The sequence below is a fragment of the Crotalus tigris genome, unplaced genomic scaffold (genome assembly GCF_016545835.1).
Source record: "Crotalus tigris isolate CLP2741 ecotype Arizona unplaced genomic scaffold, ASM1654583v1 scf7180000023617.9722795, whole genome shotgun sequence".
NCBI classification, from domain to species: domain Eukaryota; kingdom Metazoa; phylum Chordata; class Lepidosauria; order Squamata; family Viperidae; genus Crotalus; species Crotalus tigris.
Window position 1 is genome coordinate 8,849,866 of NW_024100081.1, and position 13,025 is coordinate 8,862,890.

General features: G+C 38.2%; 1 protein-coding gene across 8 annotated transcripts in view; it reads right to left on the minus strand.

The window, feature by feature from the left end:
- MAST2 (microtubule associated serine/threonine kinase 2) overlaps positions 1-5,950 on the minus strand; it is a 139,480-nt gene extending 133,530 nt beyond the window's left edge. For 7 of the 8 annotated variants that reach the window (XM_039319738.1, XM_039319735.1, XM_039319739.1 and 4 more), the window contains exon 1: positions 5,561-5,949. In XM_039319738.1, coding sequence (XP_039175672.1) covers positions 5,561-5,749 — 189 coding nt within the window. In that variant the 5' untranslated portion in view covers positions 5,750-5,949. Of the gene's footprint in view, positions 1-5,560 lie in introns of all 8 variants that reach the window. The other variant, XM_039319745.1, reaches the window with a different exon arrangement.
- Positions 5,951-13,025: the final 7,075 nt, after the last annotated feature.

The following is a 13,025-nucleotide window of genomic DNA, read 5'->3' on the forward strand; positions in this document are numbered from 1 at the left end:
AGTGAGCCATCTTAGTTAAAGCTTCCATCACTACCAAGATTATCGTGTTCCCTTTTTTACTATGGTAGATCTGTTATAAAATCCAATGATTCAGTGGCCCATGGATATGTTGGGGGACCCCCACACTCCTTACCTTGGACCTATATATTAAACTCTTTTATTCCAGAAAAAACATAGGTCTGCAATAATGCTTTTTTTCTAGAAATTCTGATTATGATTAAATACATCATGTATAATCTGTAAAAAGCTTTAAATCACCCACTAACTAAATTTCTCTAGATTTCCTAAGAACTCAAGAAAAAATGTATCTGTTTCCTCAAACTTTTAAATTAGAATTCCCATTGCTTCCTAGATATGATCTTAGGGATCATTTGAACATTTAAATAATGTATTCTAAACACACACACACACACACATATATATATACATACTCAGTATGTATGATGTCAGCCCTTCAAGGTACACAAAGGGATTCCAAGAATGTTCTTTATTGTTGCAGGGTAGAATAACACAAAACTTTCTCAGAATGTCTCTCTAATTCAACTTATTCCAACAAAATTAAGGCAGGATATTTTCTATTGCTTTTCACATTTTCCTTTTTCTGAAGGACAATCTTTACTCAAACTCCTTCCTTAACAGTTTGATCATTCCTTACCCACTCCTAAGGCCTGCTCTACAGTCTTTCATTTTGCCTTCCTACATCTGAAAGTGGGCGTCAACTTATCAATGACAACTCCTTCCTCTCTTGAAGATAGGCTCAGCAGCTTGTAAAGATCAACACATGACAGATTTAGATGTTAGAAGGAGCTAGAAAGTGCTTCTTACAACAATAGCAACTGAAGTTTCGATTGGCAAGAAGCAAAATGTCTCCTTTATCCTGGAGTTCACTGTATGCTGGTTCGGAAAGTAATTCATGTGTTAAAACTGCAGACAGAAGTACAATCTTCTCTCCCTAGAACAATATCTGATTAAGGATAGCCCTTCCATTGAACCAAATACAATATTCTAATAGTCCTGCACCTAAAATCTGGATTACGTTCCACCTCTTATTCATCTTCCCCATCTACCTGACTTAAGAGCAGGGGCGGTTGGGGGGGGGGGACAACAGTTGCAGAATTCAAGGGACAGGGTAAAACTTCCCAAGCAAGCATTGACTAGTATAATATATTAATATTCATGAAGTCAGGCAAGTATAAACCAAAGGCTATTGGGCTACTGAATAATAAGTATAATGTATAATAATGTATAATAAGGGGCCAATAACTTTTGAATCCATGGTCTTGGACAGACAAAAGAAAAGCAGAAACCTAGTGAAACCCCCCCACCAAATCTGTCACCACAATCTTATTGCCTGATTGTCTATGCATGTATGCCACACATTGCATGCAACCTGGGCCAAATCCAACAATTCCTTTAAGAGAAACTGCAGCCTGTCTCTCTCTCTAAGAAAATTAAAGGTTTCTGTAATTATCATCCTACATTGTAATTAATATCGATGCAATATTTTTCTCTTCTCTATTTTCAACCCTCCGAGTTATCTAAATAATAGAATGTCAATAATTTTCTGTTAATGTTGTATAAATATCATTGTACTTTATTGAAGAACTTATCAAGAGAGAAAAGGAGAGAGAGATGGGGAAGGAGGGAGGAAGGCATGGACTCAGTTGTTTATGGAAACCAACAATGGTGTGCCCAAATAAAGCAGGACTGATGCATTCCATTTTAAAGCAAGTGAAAGAAAGATTCTTACCATCTGAAATCAGTGAGATCTCATTTTAATAGACTGAATGCAGAGAAAGGTTATTTGTTATTCCCAAATATCTGTTTAATATGAAAATAAGCCATTGCAATGATTTATGTCTATTGTGGAATGACATTATCATAGGGAATAGTGGAGACAGATGCTGTGGAGAACAGACAATGGGGTGGGAGACAAGTCTATGGAGGAATGTGAAGTAGTAACAAATTTTGCAAGGAGCAATAAATCAGTCTAAGTGTCCTGTTGATATAAGACATCCTACAGCAAATACTGTCCAAATAAATGTGTTAACCTTTTCCATCTACCTATTGAGTTGCAGATAATGAGAAGATGTGGAATGAATATGAATATCCAGCAAATTTTTTTAAAAGACCTTCCAAAACTTGGATGTAAATTGAGATAAAAAATCATGACTGATTAATTTCCTATGCCAAAAAGGCAGACTAGAAAAAGTTGTTTGTCTCCAGAGCAGGTGGTAATGTTTCAAATTTCTCCCATCCTGCCAAAGCCAGATCTACATTATTTCCCAAATAGACAACCAAAGTTGCATAAAATATTCATCAAATGCAATACACACAGATACATATATACATATTTTTGAACAATATGTCAGTACTAGCACTATATACTAAAATCTTCATTAAAAATCCCTGACATTTATGGTTTGGTGTACTAATCACATACTGTCAAAATTAGCTGATGAAAATTCAACTAGATTACAATGTTGATTTTCTATATTATGCTGAATTACCTCAAATTGTTTAAAAGATAATTTCAATACTTTTTTACTAAAACTGACTTATTTAGGAAAGTTATCAAACTTGAGAAATTTTTCTGATGTATTTTCTTCTGCAATTTCATAAATATAACATATTTTTGAAAATTTACATGTATAAATTTTAGTTGTGCCCTCATATTGAGACAATAGCAGACCAGCAATCTGAAACAAGCTGAAATATTATAAAAGTACCTTTTCAAATTTTGCAATTTATATCAAATTATGCATAAGGCTATCGCCAATGAAATTATATTGAGTTAGCTTCTGTTTCATCCTTATCCTCCAACCCAAAAAAAAAAATCCTTCACATTGGGGAATGGAATTCTATTTAGCAAATGTTTCAAAGGAAGAATGCAATATTCAAAATGATTACCTGATTAGAAATGAAAACTGCTGGTAGGCTTAAACCCAATCCTTTTAATTACCTAAGCTTAATTACTTGTACCACATTTAGCTTTAAATCCCCACTAAATAAAAATTATTCCCAGCAAGATTTTTTTTAGATGGAACTCTTTCCATAAGGGTCATCTCTGCATACAACTCTCATTCACAGGTCATATTTGTGTAATCAGCTTCATCCACACCCCATGATCTCCTCTCAGAGTTACCACTGGATGAACCTATACACTCCAGTAAATATACACATAAGTTTATCATCATCTTCCAAATAAAAGTAAAATCTTACCATTTTTTCCCATTCTCCAAAAAATAAGCAAGCATTTTGCAAGCATTGTGAACACAATCCTTCAAAGATTGTTAAAAGAAAGAAAGAGAATTAATTTCTGCAAAACCCTGTCTATTTTTTAGGAAAATAAGCAAATGTTTAATGTAATTAAACAGTTTAATTAAACTGTAATTAAAGGGGAATATGATCTGAATATTAAAAAAAGTTCACGGATAACTTTTGAAAGTTGATTCAAATTTGTGCAGATAGAAAATATTTGTTATGGCGGAAGAGTCATCACTGACACTAAGTCCATCTGAGTATTTATGTGTGACAGGTGTTATACATAGGTTTTTAGATTATCTTCACACATTGCAAGATATGTAATAATAATAGCAGTAGCCATGCTACTTAGTTATAAAATCCATCTGAACCTATTTGGAAATCTGATTCCTTGCTAACCAATTTATATTGGCTATTATCTATGAGCAATCATCTCAAGATAAGTATAGAACTGAAAATGTTAATGATTCCAACATAAAAAATTGAATAAGTAATCATTTCTTCTAGAGTGTTTTTGTTTCAAATACAAAGGATGTCCATCTGAAACTACATTCTTCTAAAACTGCATACATTTTTTAATTGATTCACTTCTTCAAACATTGCAGATTAACATAAGCGTTATGGCATTAAAATGTAGGACACAATCTTCTCCTGTAATACAGGTAGTCCTAACTTATAACCACAATTAAGTCCAAAATTTCTGTTGCTAAGCAAGACAGTTGTTAAGTAGGTTTTGCCCCATTTTACAACTTTTCTTGCCAGAGTTAGGAAATCACTGTAGTTAAATTGGTAACACAGTTAAGTGAATAGGGCTTCCCCGTTAACTCTGCTTGTCAGAAGATCACAAATGGGGATCACATGACTCCAGGACATTGCAGCCATCATAAATAAGAGCCAGTTGCCAAGCCTCTGAATTTTGTTCATGGGACTATGGGACTGCTGCATCATAAGTGTGAAAAACTGTCATAAGTCACTGTTTTTAGCACAGTTGTAACTTTGAATGATCAATAAATGAATGTTTGTAAATCGAGGACTACCTGTATGTGAAGTAGTGTTCACTGGCTTAAAAAATTATTAGTTCTCAGCTAATGCAATCTTCCAAAGAAAGATGGACTATCCCACTTCCATCTTCTTCATATTCAGTGATAGCCAAAGTCTAATAAACTGGGCAGCTCACTATCAAATCAATTTTTCATGCATCAGCTGCAGCTAAGCATTTAATGGTACTTGCTGATGCATAGGACCAAGGCTAATACTGTACAAATATAACCTATGTTGTAAAATATACGTTCAAAAGATTCTTAATGAATCCTCTACTATAAGAGAGGTTCTTTGGCTCTTTCCACAAGTCCACATCGTTTATTACTGCCCACATGAGAGGATGTTCAAATAGGCTACAGTATTTGTCCTGCAAGCATAATTATCATTTAGGTTCAAGTCCTTAATTAACTACTAAACTCACAAGGAAATTTTGGCCCAATCATTATTTCTCAATCCAAGCTACCTGAGAAGGTTGCTATTGTAGTATACAACCTTGAGCTCCCTCACCCAGGCAAAGCATAATGTAATTATAAATAATCCCCTGGAACATCCTCAGGAAGGTTTAAATAATACGTGTAAATTTATCGATTGTATAATTAATCTTTAGCTTTTCAAGAAGAAGATAAATCATCCACATGGTGCTTTGTAAGCATTTTTACTGGAGCAAACTATACTCCCAATAAAGAGTACCAAACAGAAGAACTATTAATCTATACATAAATGTGTGCCTACCTGTCCCTTAACTGAGATGTTCTTTGATCTGGACCAAATATCTGAACACACAAGACCTACCACTACAGAGCCATTTGCAGGTTACAGAAATCATCTTGCAAGGTATGTCCACCACTAAGAGATCCAATGTGAACATCCTCTACAGCAATTAGCATAAATAAAAGACTCGGTGTTATTCTTGGGCTTCATAAGAGGCAAGCAGAAGTTTCCCTGAGTTTTCTGACACCACAGCAGAGAATGCCCTCTCTCGGCATCCTTGGAACAGCATCTCCACCACAATGGCCCTCTTCCCCCCACCCACCCAGCGTCTCCTCTTGCAGTGACGGAGGAGCATCCGGCTGTCCACATTGGATGACTCCAACCGGGATCACGGTACCCCTAGAAATCTCCCCCCCCCTCTCGCCCGAAAACGAATGTAAAAAGCCTCCATAATCAAGCCCCACCATCTTGATCCCGCGCTCTACCGACGTCCCACGATGAGGCAGACCCGCCAACGCAAAGACCTTCCAAGCTGCCGCAGTACCTTTTCTGGCGGCTCCCTACAGGCGGTGCTGCCTGGACCCGCTTCTTCCGCTTCTCTCACATTCCCTGCCGCCGCATAGGCTCTTCTCTTTGAAGCATCTAAGGGGACCCGGGCGGGTTGCTCCAGGTTCCGGGGGATCGAGAGCCCCGAGGGCCCCGTTTTTTCTCCCCGAGGGCGACCCTTCCTCATGACGGGGGTGGCAGCGGCAACTTTTCAGCGCGGGGGCTCGCGCGCTAAACAGCCCGCCATGGCCGCGGGGGGAGGGGGAGACGATCTTGGGGAGCGCCTCTCTCCCCGTTTACTTCCCAGGCAGGCATCTCTCTCCGCTCTCTTGTCAGTGGCGAGCACGCTGGACACTGCGACAAGACCACCCCCCCTCGGCCACGTATCGCGAGAGGAGGGGCTGCCGACGCGCGAGGAAACTCAAAGGGGCGGAGAGCGGCCAACTCCAGGGAGGCGGGGCTTATGGAATGAGAAGGCGGGGCCAAGGGAAGAGGGGAGATTGGGATGGGGGGAGCGGGAGCGCGCGGAAAAATTGCACTATGAGTGTGTCCGCAACTGAATTGGCTCGCAAAATGTAACGGGACTGTGGATCTGTATAAATACAAATACAAATGGATCGCGTAATGTAACAGAGATTCACTAAAAAAAAAAAAGGTTAAATCTGAATGTTGAAGCTCTCCTTAACGCAGTCTTATTTAGGACTTTCGTGCCCAAATAGCAGCAGTGGAGAGCAGCAGTGTCTCCGAAGGGCACTGCCAGTGCAATTCTCCAGTTCTGTAAATACAGAAGAATAGAGTTGGGAGGGACCATGGAGGTTTTCTACTCCAACCGCCTGCTCAGGCAGGAAACTCTTTGCCAGGAGTTTCCAACCTCCCGTCCATGGACCGGTACCTGGCCGTGGCATGCCAGCAACTGGACCACACAAACAGCAAAGCCCCATCCGTGGGATACAGGCAGACACAAAACCACGCACTCTCCGGTCCGCGGAAAATCTTTTCTCCATGGAACTGGTCCCCGGTGCCCAAAAAGTTGGGGACCTCTGCTCTATGCCATTTCAGCTGGAAGGTAAAGCTGGAAGGAAAGGTTTTTTTGGTGCAACTTGCTGTGCTGCCCCACTGCTGATCCTTATTCAGCTGACCAGTGTTGCTGTCTTTACTGTCCTAATGTAAGATTAATAGGTTAGGACAGTGGTTCTCAACCTTTCTAATGCCGTGACCCCGTAATACAGTTCCCCATGTTGTGGTGACCCCCAACCACTTATACATCACCAGGTGCCAGGGGCGTGGCCAAAAAAATGGAGAAATTAGTTTCGGGCATGTGGTCATAAGTCAAGGACTACCTGTATTCTTTTACACTGGAGTATTTATAGAATAGCTCATTATAACTGAAATCTTGTCAGCAACATCCATGGCAGAGATACACACCACTGGTGCTACAACTGAGAGGAATGTTATAGTAAATGAAGTACTTTGCCTTTATTATTGAATTGGTTTGGCTCCTTACATATCAAAACAAAGAGCTATCACATATAAACTGACCATCACCATTTTTAAATAGTTCTTTCTTAAATAGTTTTCTGCTAATCCCATAAAAGGTTAACATTTTCTTCTGAGTTTTATGCAGTTTGTTCAGTCTTTACAACAAATGAAGTCATTGATATCATAAGATTTGTTTGCTTGGCAAAAACAACTATTAAGAATTTTGAACAGAGAGAGAGAGAGAGAGAGCTTCTATTTAATCATAGCAGTCCAAGGATAGGATTATGTTCCAAAATGTGGCCAGATCTCTGGATAAAAAGTAAATACAATTTAAATTCAATTTGATTTAATACATATAATATTATTTCCTTCATAACTTCCTATTATATCACTTCAAACATTAAGCATCAACACTGAGCTTAATAAACCAGTTTTGAGGCTGTTGCAAGTGTCTTTGGGGCTTCAGCATTGCACTAATAGAATAAACAGTCTTGTTTTCACTCTTCAATATGAATGAATGCTCTAATCTTAGTGTTACCACTAACTTATGTCTAAAATCCAAGAAATTTTTATTTTAAAATTAGGTTTCTGTCTGAGTAGGCATGCATATATTTACACTGTTCATATAATGTATTATATTGGATCTCAGTGCACACATACGCTTCTGTTCAGAATTAGCCAGACTTTAATTTAGCATTTTTACCTATAATCCATAGAAATAAACAATGACAATGAAAGATACAACTTAAAAATTATAAAAGCAATAACATACATAATTTATATATACAGCAATTTAAAAAAGTATCTCAGATGTGTCTAGCTATTGTTGGATAGCATCTTTTAACCTGGTTAAATGTTTCCCATATATATATCTAGATGAAAATATTTTCCATGAGTTCCAGTCTAAACAGGACAGCCAGGAAGCCAGTCATACTTCCTTAAGAAGATAAAATGGGGCCAAAAATCGTTTGGGCAATGGCTACAGGTAAGATACAAAGCACCCTCCCAGCCTCTTAAATCCATGGACAATTAATTTGGGGGGAGATGGCTGTTAATTGAAATTAATATAATTCAAGTTAAATTAATTTCCATTTCTAATGCTCTAGGCAATTATGGAGAAATTAATTGCATTTGTATGTTTGCTTTTAGTCTCTGCTACAAAGAAAGTGATAGAGAGCTCATTCCCAATAATTTGCCTTTTGACAAACAGCGTTTTAGGTCTGACTGTGCTGATTATAGCAGCCTTTCTTAGTTGTACCAGATCTTTGCTGAAAGCACAAAGCATGTCATAATCTCTATAGAGGTAGCCTTTGACTTACAACCACAATTCAGCCCAACATTTCTATTGGTAAACAAGGCAGTTGTTAAGTGAATTTTTCCCCATTTCAAGATAATATAGGATAACTTTTGTTGTCATTTTTTGCTGTGAGCACACTGGCCCACATTAAAAATGAAATTCTGTTGCCTGCTCTCAAAGTATATATCTACCCATACACATACATAAGGTGACCAACTGTCCTCCTTTTGGGAGGACAGTCCTCCTTTTTTGAGTTCTGTCCTCCCTCAAAAAGTGTCCTCCTAAATGTCCTCCTTTTCCATATACCGTTCTCCTTTTGGGAGGACAGTCCTCCTTTTGTGAGTTCTGTCCTCCCTCGAAAATGTCCTCCTAAATGTCCTCTTTTTCTATATTTGAAGACTAATCTGCAGGGCTTTTTTTCCCTCATAGAACGCCCAGAAGGCGTTCCGGGACCTTTTTTTGATGGTTTTTTTCAACTTTTGCTTGAGCTGTGCTACTCCCCCTATTGGCTTTCGAAAGCCAATAGGAATTGCTGCTGAGCGCGCCAAAACACCCAGGCGGCAAACTTTGCACGTGCAAGTTGCAGGAACTTTGCACCCCTCACTGCTACCCAACTACACCATCTCTTACTTAGTTCCACAGATAGCTGGAGGAGACTGGAGCGGTAAGTTTCTCTTGATCTTCCCTGTTCGTTTCTACACGGGGATGCACAGGGTAGGCGGTGGTGCTGGGGGATGGCTGCAGGGCCGGAGCCAGCGTGGCTGGTGCTTTGCGAGCCGCGGGGCCGGCTCTACGGGGATGCGCAGGGTGGGCAGTGGTGCTGGGGGGCGGCTGGGGGGACAGCTGCAGGGCCGGAGCCGGAGCAGCTGGTGCTTTGCCTTTGCGAGCCGTGGGGCCAGCTCTACGGGGATGCGCAGGGTGGGCGGTGGTGCTGGGGGGCGGCTCAGGGCCGGAGTTGGCTCGGCTGGTGCTTTGCAAGCTGCGGGGCCGGCTCTCCATGGCAGGGCAGCAGTGCTGGCGGGGCGGCTGTGGGCGGGGGCGCGGTGGGCAGTTGACCTTCCATGTGCCGCGCCAGCTGGTGGTCTACGCAGTGCTGACCTGCGCTGCCACCACCTCACCCTGCGCATCTACGTGGCCATCCTGGAGCGCCTGGCTCACAACACCTGCCTCTGCTGCCCACCCCCGCGTAGTCCAGCCGTATAGATTTTTGGACAAGTGAGAAATCGAGATTGAATGTTGATACTCTAGCTGCAGCACTTGCCGTAAAATTCAGTATGAAGGATATTTCTTGTTCAGATATTTCCAATATATTGTTAGAAGATGATACATTGACAAAAAATATTCATTCAATGGAAAAGTACTCATTTAAATAATTAATAGGCATGTAAGCATAATTACAATATAAAATGTTATTGTTACAAATGTTTTTTATTATGCATTGATCATATTATAGTGTATTCTGTATTATTGTTGCAATAAATACAATGTTTCTTTTATTTACAATATTTTTTTCTTCAATTAATTCGTGTCCTCCTTTTTGTTGTAAAAAAGTTGGTCACCTTAACATACATAATACACATATACACAATATATAGGCCATTGAGTCCAACCCCCTGCTCAGGCAGGAACCCTACACATTTCAGACAAATGGCTGTCCAGTCTCTTCTTAAAAGCTTCCAGTGTTGGAGCATTCACCGCTTCTGGAGGCAGGTTGTTCCATTGGTTAATTGTTCTAACTGTCAGAAAGTTTCTCCTTAGTTCTAAGTTGCTTCTCACCTTGATCAGTTTCCATCCTTGGAGAATAGCTTGACTCCCTCTTCTTTGTGGCAGGCCCTGAAATATTGGAACACTGCTATCATGTTCCCCCTCGTCCTTTTCTTCGTTAAACTAGACATACCCAATTCCAGCAACCATTCCTTATATGTTTTAGCCTCCAGTCCCCTAATAATCTTTGTTAATTATCTTTGTGTGTGTGTATGTGTATGTATGTGTATGTATGTATGTGTATGTATATGTATGTATGTATATATATATATATATATATATATATATATATATATATTACAAATAAAAATGCGACCACCAGGAGAATATAGGTATAAAAATATACTTTACTAAAAGCTGCCAAGCTTTCATTTGGAAGCTCCAAACATCATCAGGGCTAAAAAGCCAGTAAACAACGATGACTTAAATGGGTTTGGCTGACATTTGCACCCAGCTCATGGACCGCGTCACTGGTCCTGGCCAGTCAATTTGTGTTCCAGCGATTCATGTGGTATTAAGTGAACCTGGCTTCCCCCATTGACTTGGCTTGTCGGAAGCCAACTGAGAAGGTTATAAATGATGATCATATGATTCCAGGACAGTGCAACTGTCATAAATACATGCCAGTACCAAGCACCCAATTTTGATCAAATGACCATGGGGATGCTATAACAGATGTGTGAAAATGGTCATTAGTCACTGTTTTCATTGCCGTTGTAATTTTAAAATGTCACTAAATGAATAATTGTAAGCTAAGGACTATCTGTATATAGTACCTGCTAACCCCAAAAGTTTGCCCACATCTGGAAACATATTCTTCAAAAATATATTATTTTATGCTCTTATTAGTTATTTCTTGATATAGTATCTTCTCCTAACAAGAATTGTGCGACTGGTCTTGATTTTAGCATTATTCTCAGTTGTCAGTCTTGCTCCCTATTAGGTGAGAAGAGTTTTCAGCCTGGAAAGAAATCAATATATAGATTTAAAAAAAAAAAACACTAGGAAAATTGTTAAAGGTTGACTATATATTTGCAGAGCTTTAGTAATAATCACTATCTGGGTGACATAGTCCTGGTCAGTTTGACCTGATCATTTTTGAAATATATTTGCCAATATCTTGTTTGAAAGAACTTTCCATGAGGGGGGTGGGACATTTACTGATAAAAGACATTTTTGAGTATCTCACATATGTCCATAAAGGTTAATTAGTTGTGGCAAAATATATGAAAAAATATTGGAATCATAGGAAAAGATTCAAAACATAAACCTACAGGCTAATTTATACAATTAGTATACACGTTAGTATAAAACTATTATACTATTAGTATAATAGTATAATATAATTTGTGAACCCCAGTTGATATGTGGCAACTTGGTAAACAAACAAAGGAAAATAAAATATTTTTAATGTATTGCTGTTTCAGTTGTCTAGTGACAAGCTTCTATTTCTATACAAGATTGTCACTATAATCTAGATTAGATTAGATTTAGATTAGATAACCTTTATTGTCATTTTTTTCCTGTGGGCACAACGGCTCACATTAAAAATGAAATTTAGTTGCTTGCTCTCAAATGTTACTTACATAACACACATTTAAAACATACTATATACAACATATGTATAGACCTACACCCTTACATATAAGTAACATATAAATAACATATAACATTTATTTATCATATTATGTATGTAGACACACACAATTTCAAGGCATGCAATTTGCTTGGTATTGTTAGATAAATATAAAATAAATTCCATCATAGAAACTTTTAGGTTGTTTTTTCACCATCAATCTAGAATCTTTACCATTCTTTTTAATAAGTATACAATTATTATAATTTGTAGCTTCAGTCCTAGATACGGTGTTTTCTGCATCACTATTCGCCATCAAAAACTTGGTGCCCAGGTTCACATAAAATTGCAGATTTAATAGTTTCCTTCTCTTTCTTTGTGGAATTGCTGCCTTCACAGAAACAGGTGGTTTTATCATTAACAGATAGCAAATACGGACTGATAACAACAAGGATGTTCTTAGTTTTTACCTGTTTCACAACTTTATCTGATCATTAGTAATTCATTATAAAATGTATAGAAAAATGTTAAATAATCTTTATCTTTTTGTGTGAAGTTTTTATTTCAAGAATTGTGATTATATATATATATATAATCACTACTATGGTTTTTTTAATATAAAATTTCAAACTGTTTGCTGAAAACAAGCAAAAAGAGGGCAAATTTTGCTCCACATTCAAATTAGGAATGTAAATTTTCTAAATAACTAAATAAAATAAATTGCAGGCATGTTTGTAATATGGTATCTTCCTGATATATTAGAATGACACTCCCCAACCTTTACAGTCTTACTCCAGAGAATCAAAAATGAAAATATATAACTGACATTTTATAAGTACAAACATCTGCATAACTAGCATAGTTACATCGAACATAGCAGCCTACCAGAAGTTTAATAATTATGATTTTATTAATAGGAAAGCTGACTCCCAAGCTGTCTTGAGTCAGCTTACACTCTTGACTAAAAGGAGATTTTCAAACATAAAAGAAGAAGAGGGACCTGTTGCAGCTTTGTACTTCAAAGGAAGACAATTCTGCAGCCTCAAACTCTATACTATACACATATTTATGGAAATTAGTGTATGGGCAATGTAATTCAGCTCTAATTGAATATGAGAATATCTTTCAATGTCTATCTGTAGCATTTTATTAGATGAATTGCAAGTTTTCAAGCCTTCTGTAGAGGTTTCTGATTGGCTGTTTCTAGAGTCAAGACATTTTCTCTAATCCAACAAAGCAAATGACATCCCAGCTATAAATGACCCAGAGATAAGTCTGTTAGCTTTTGCAAAATTCTAGGAAGCTTTACTTTGCAAACCGGTTTTTTTTTTTTTTTTTTTTGCTGAG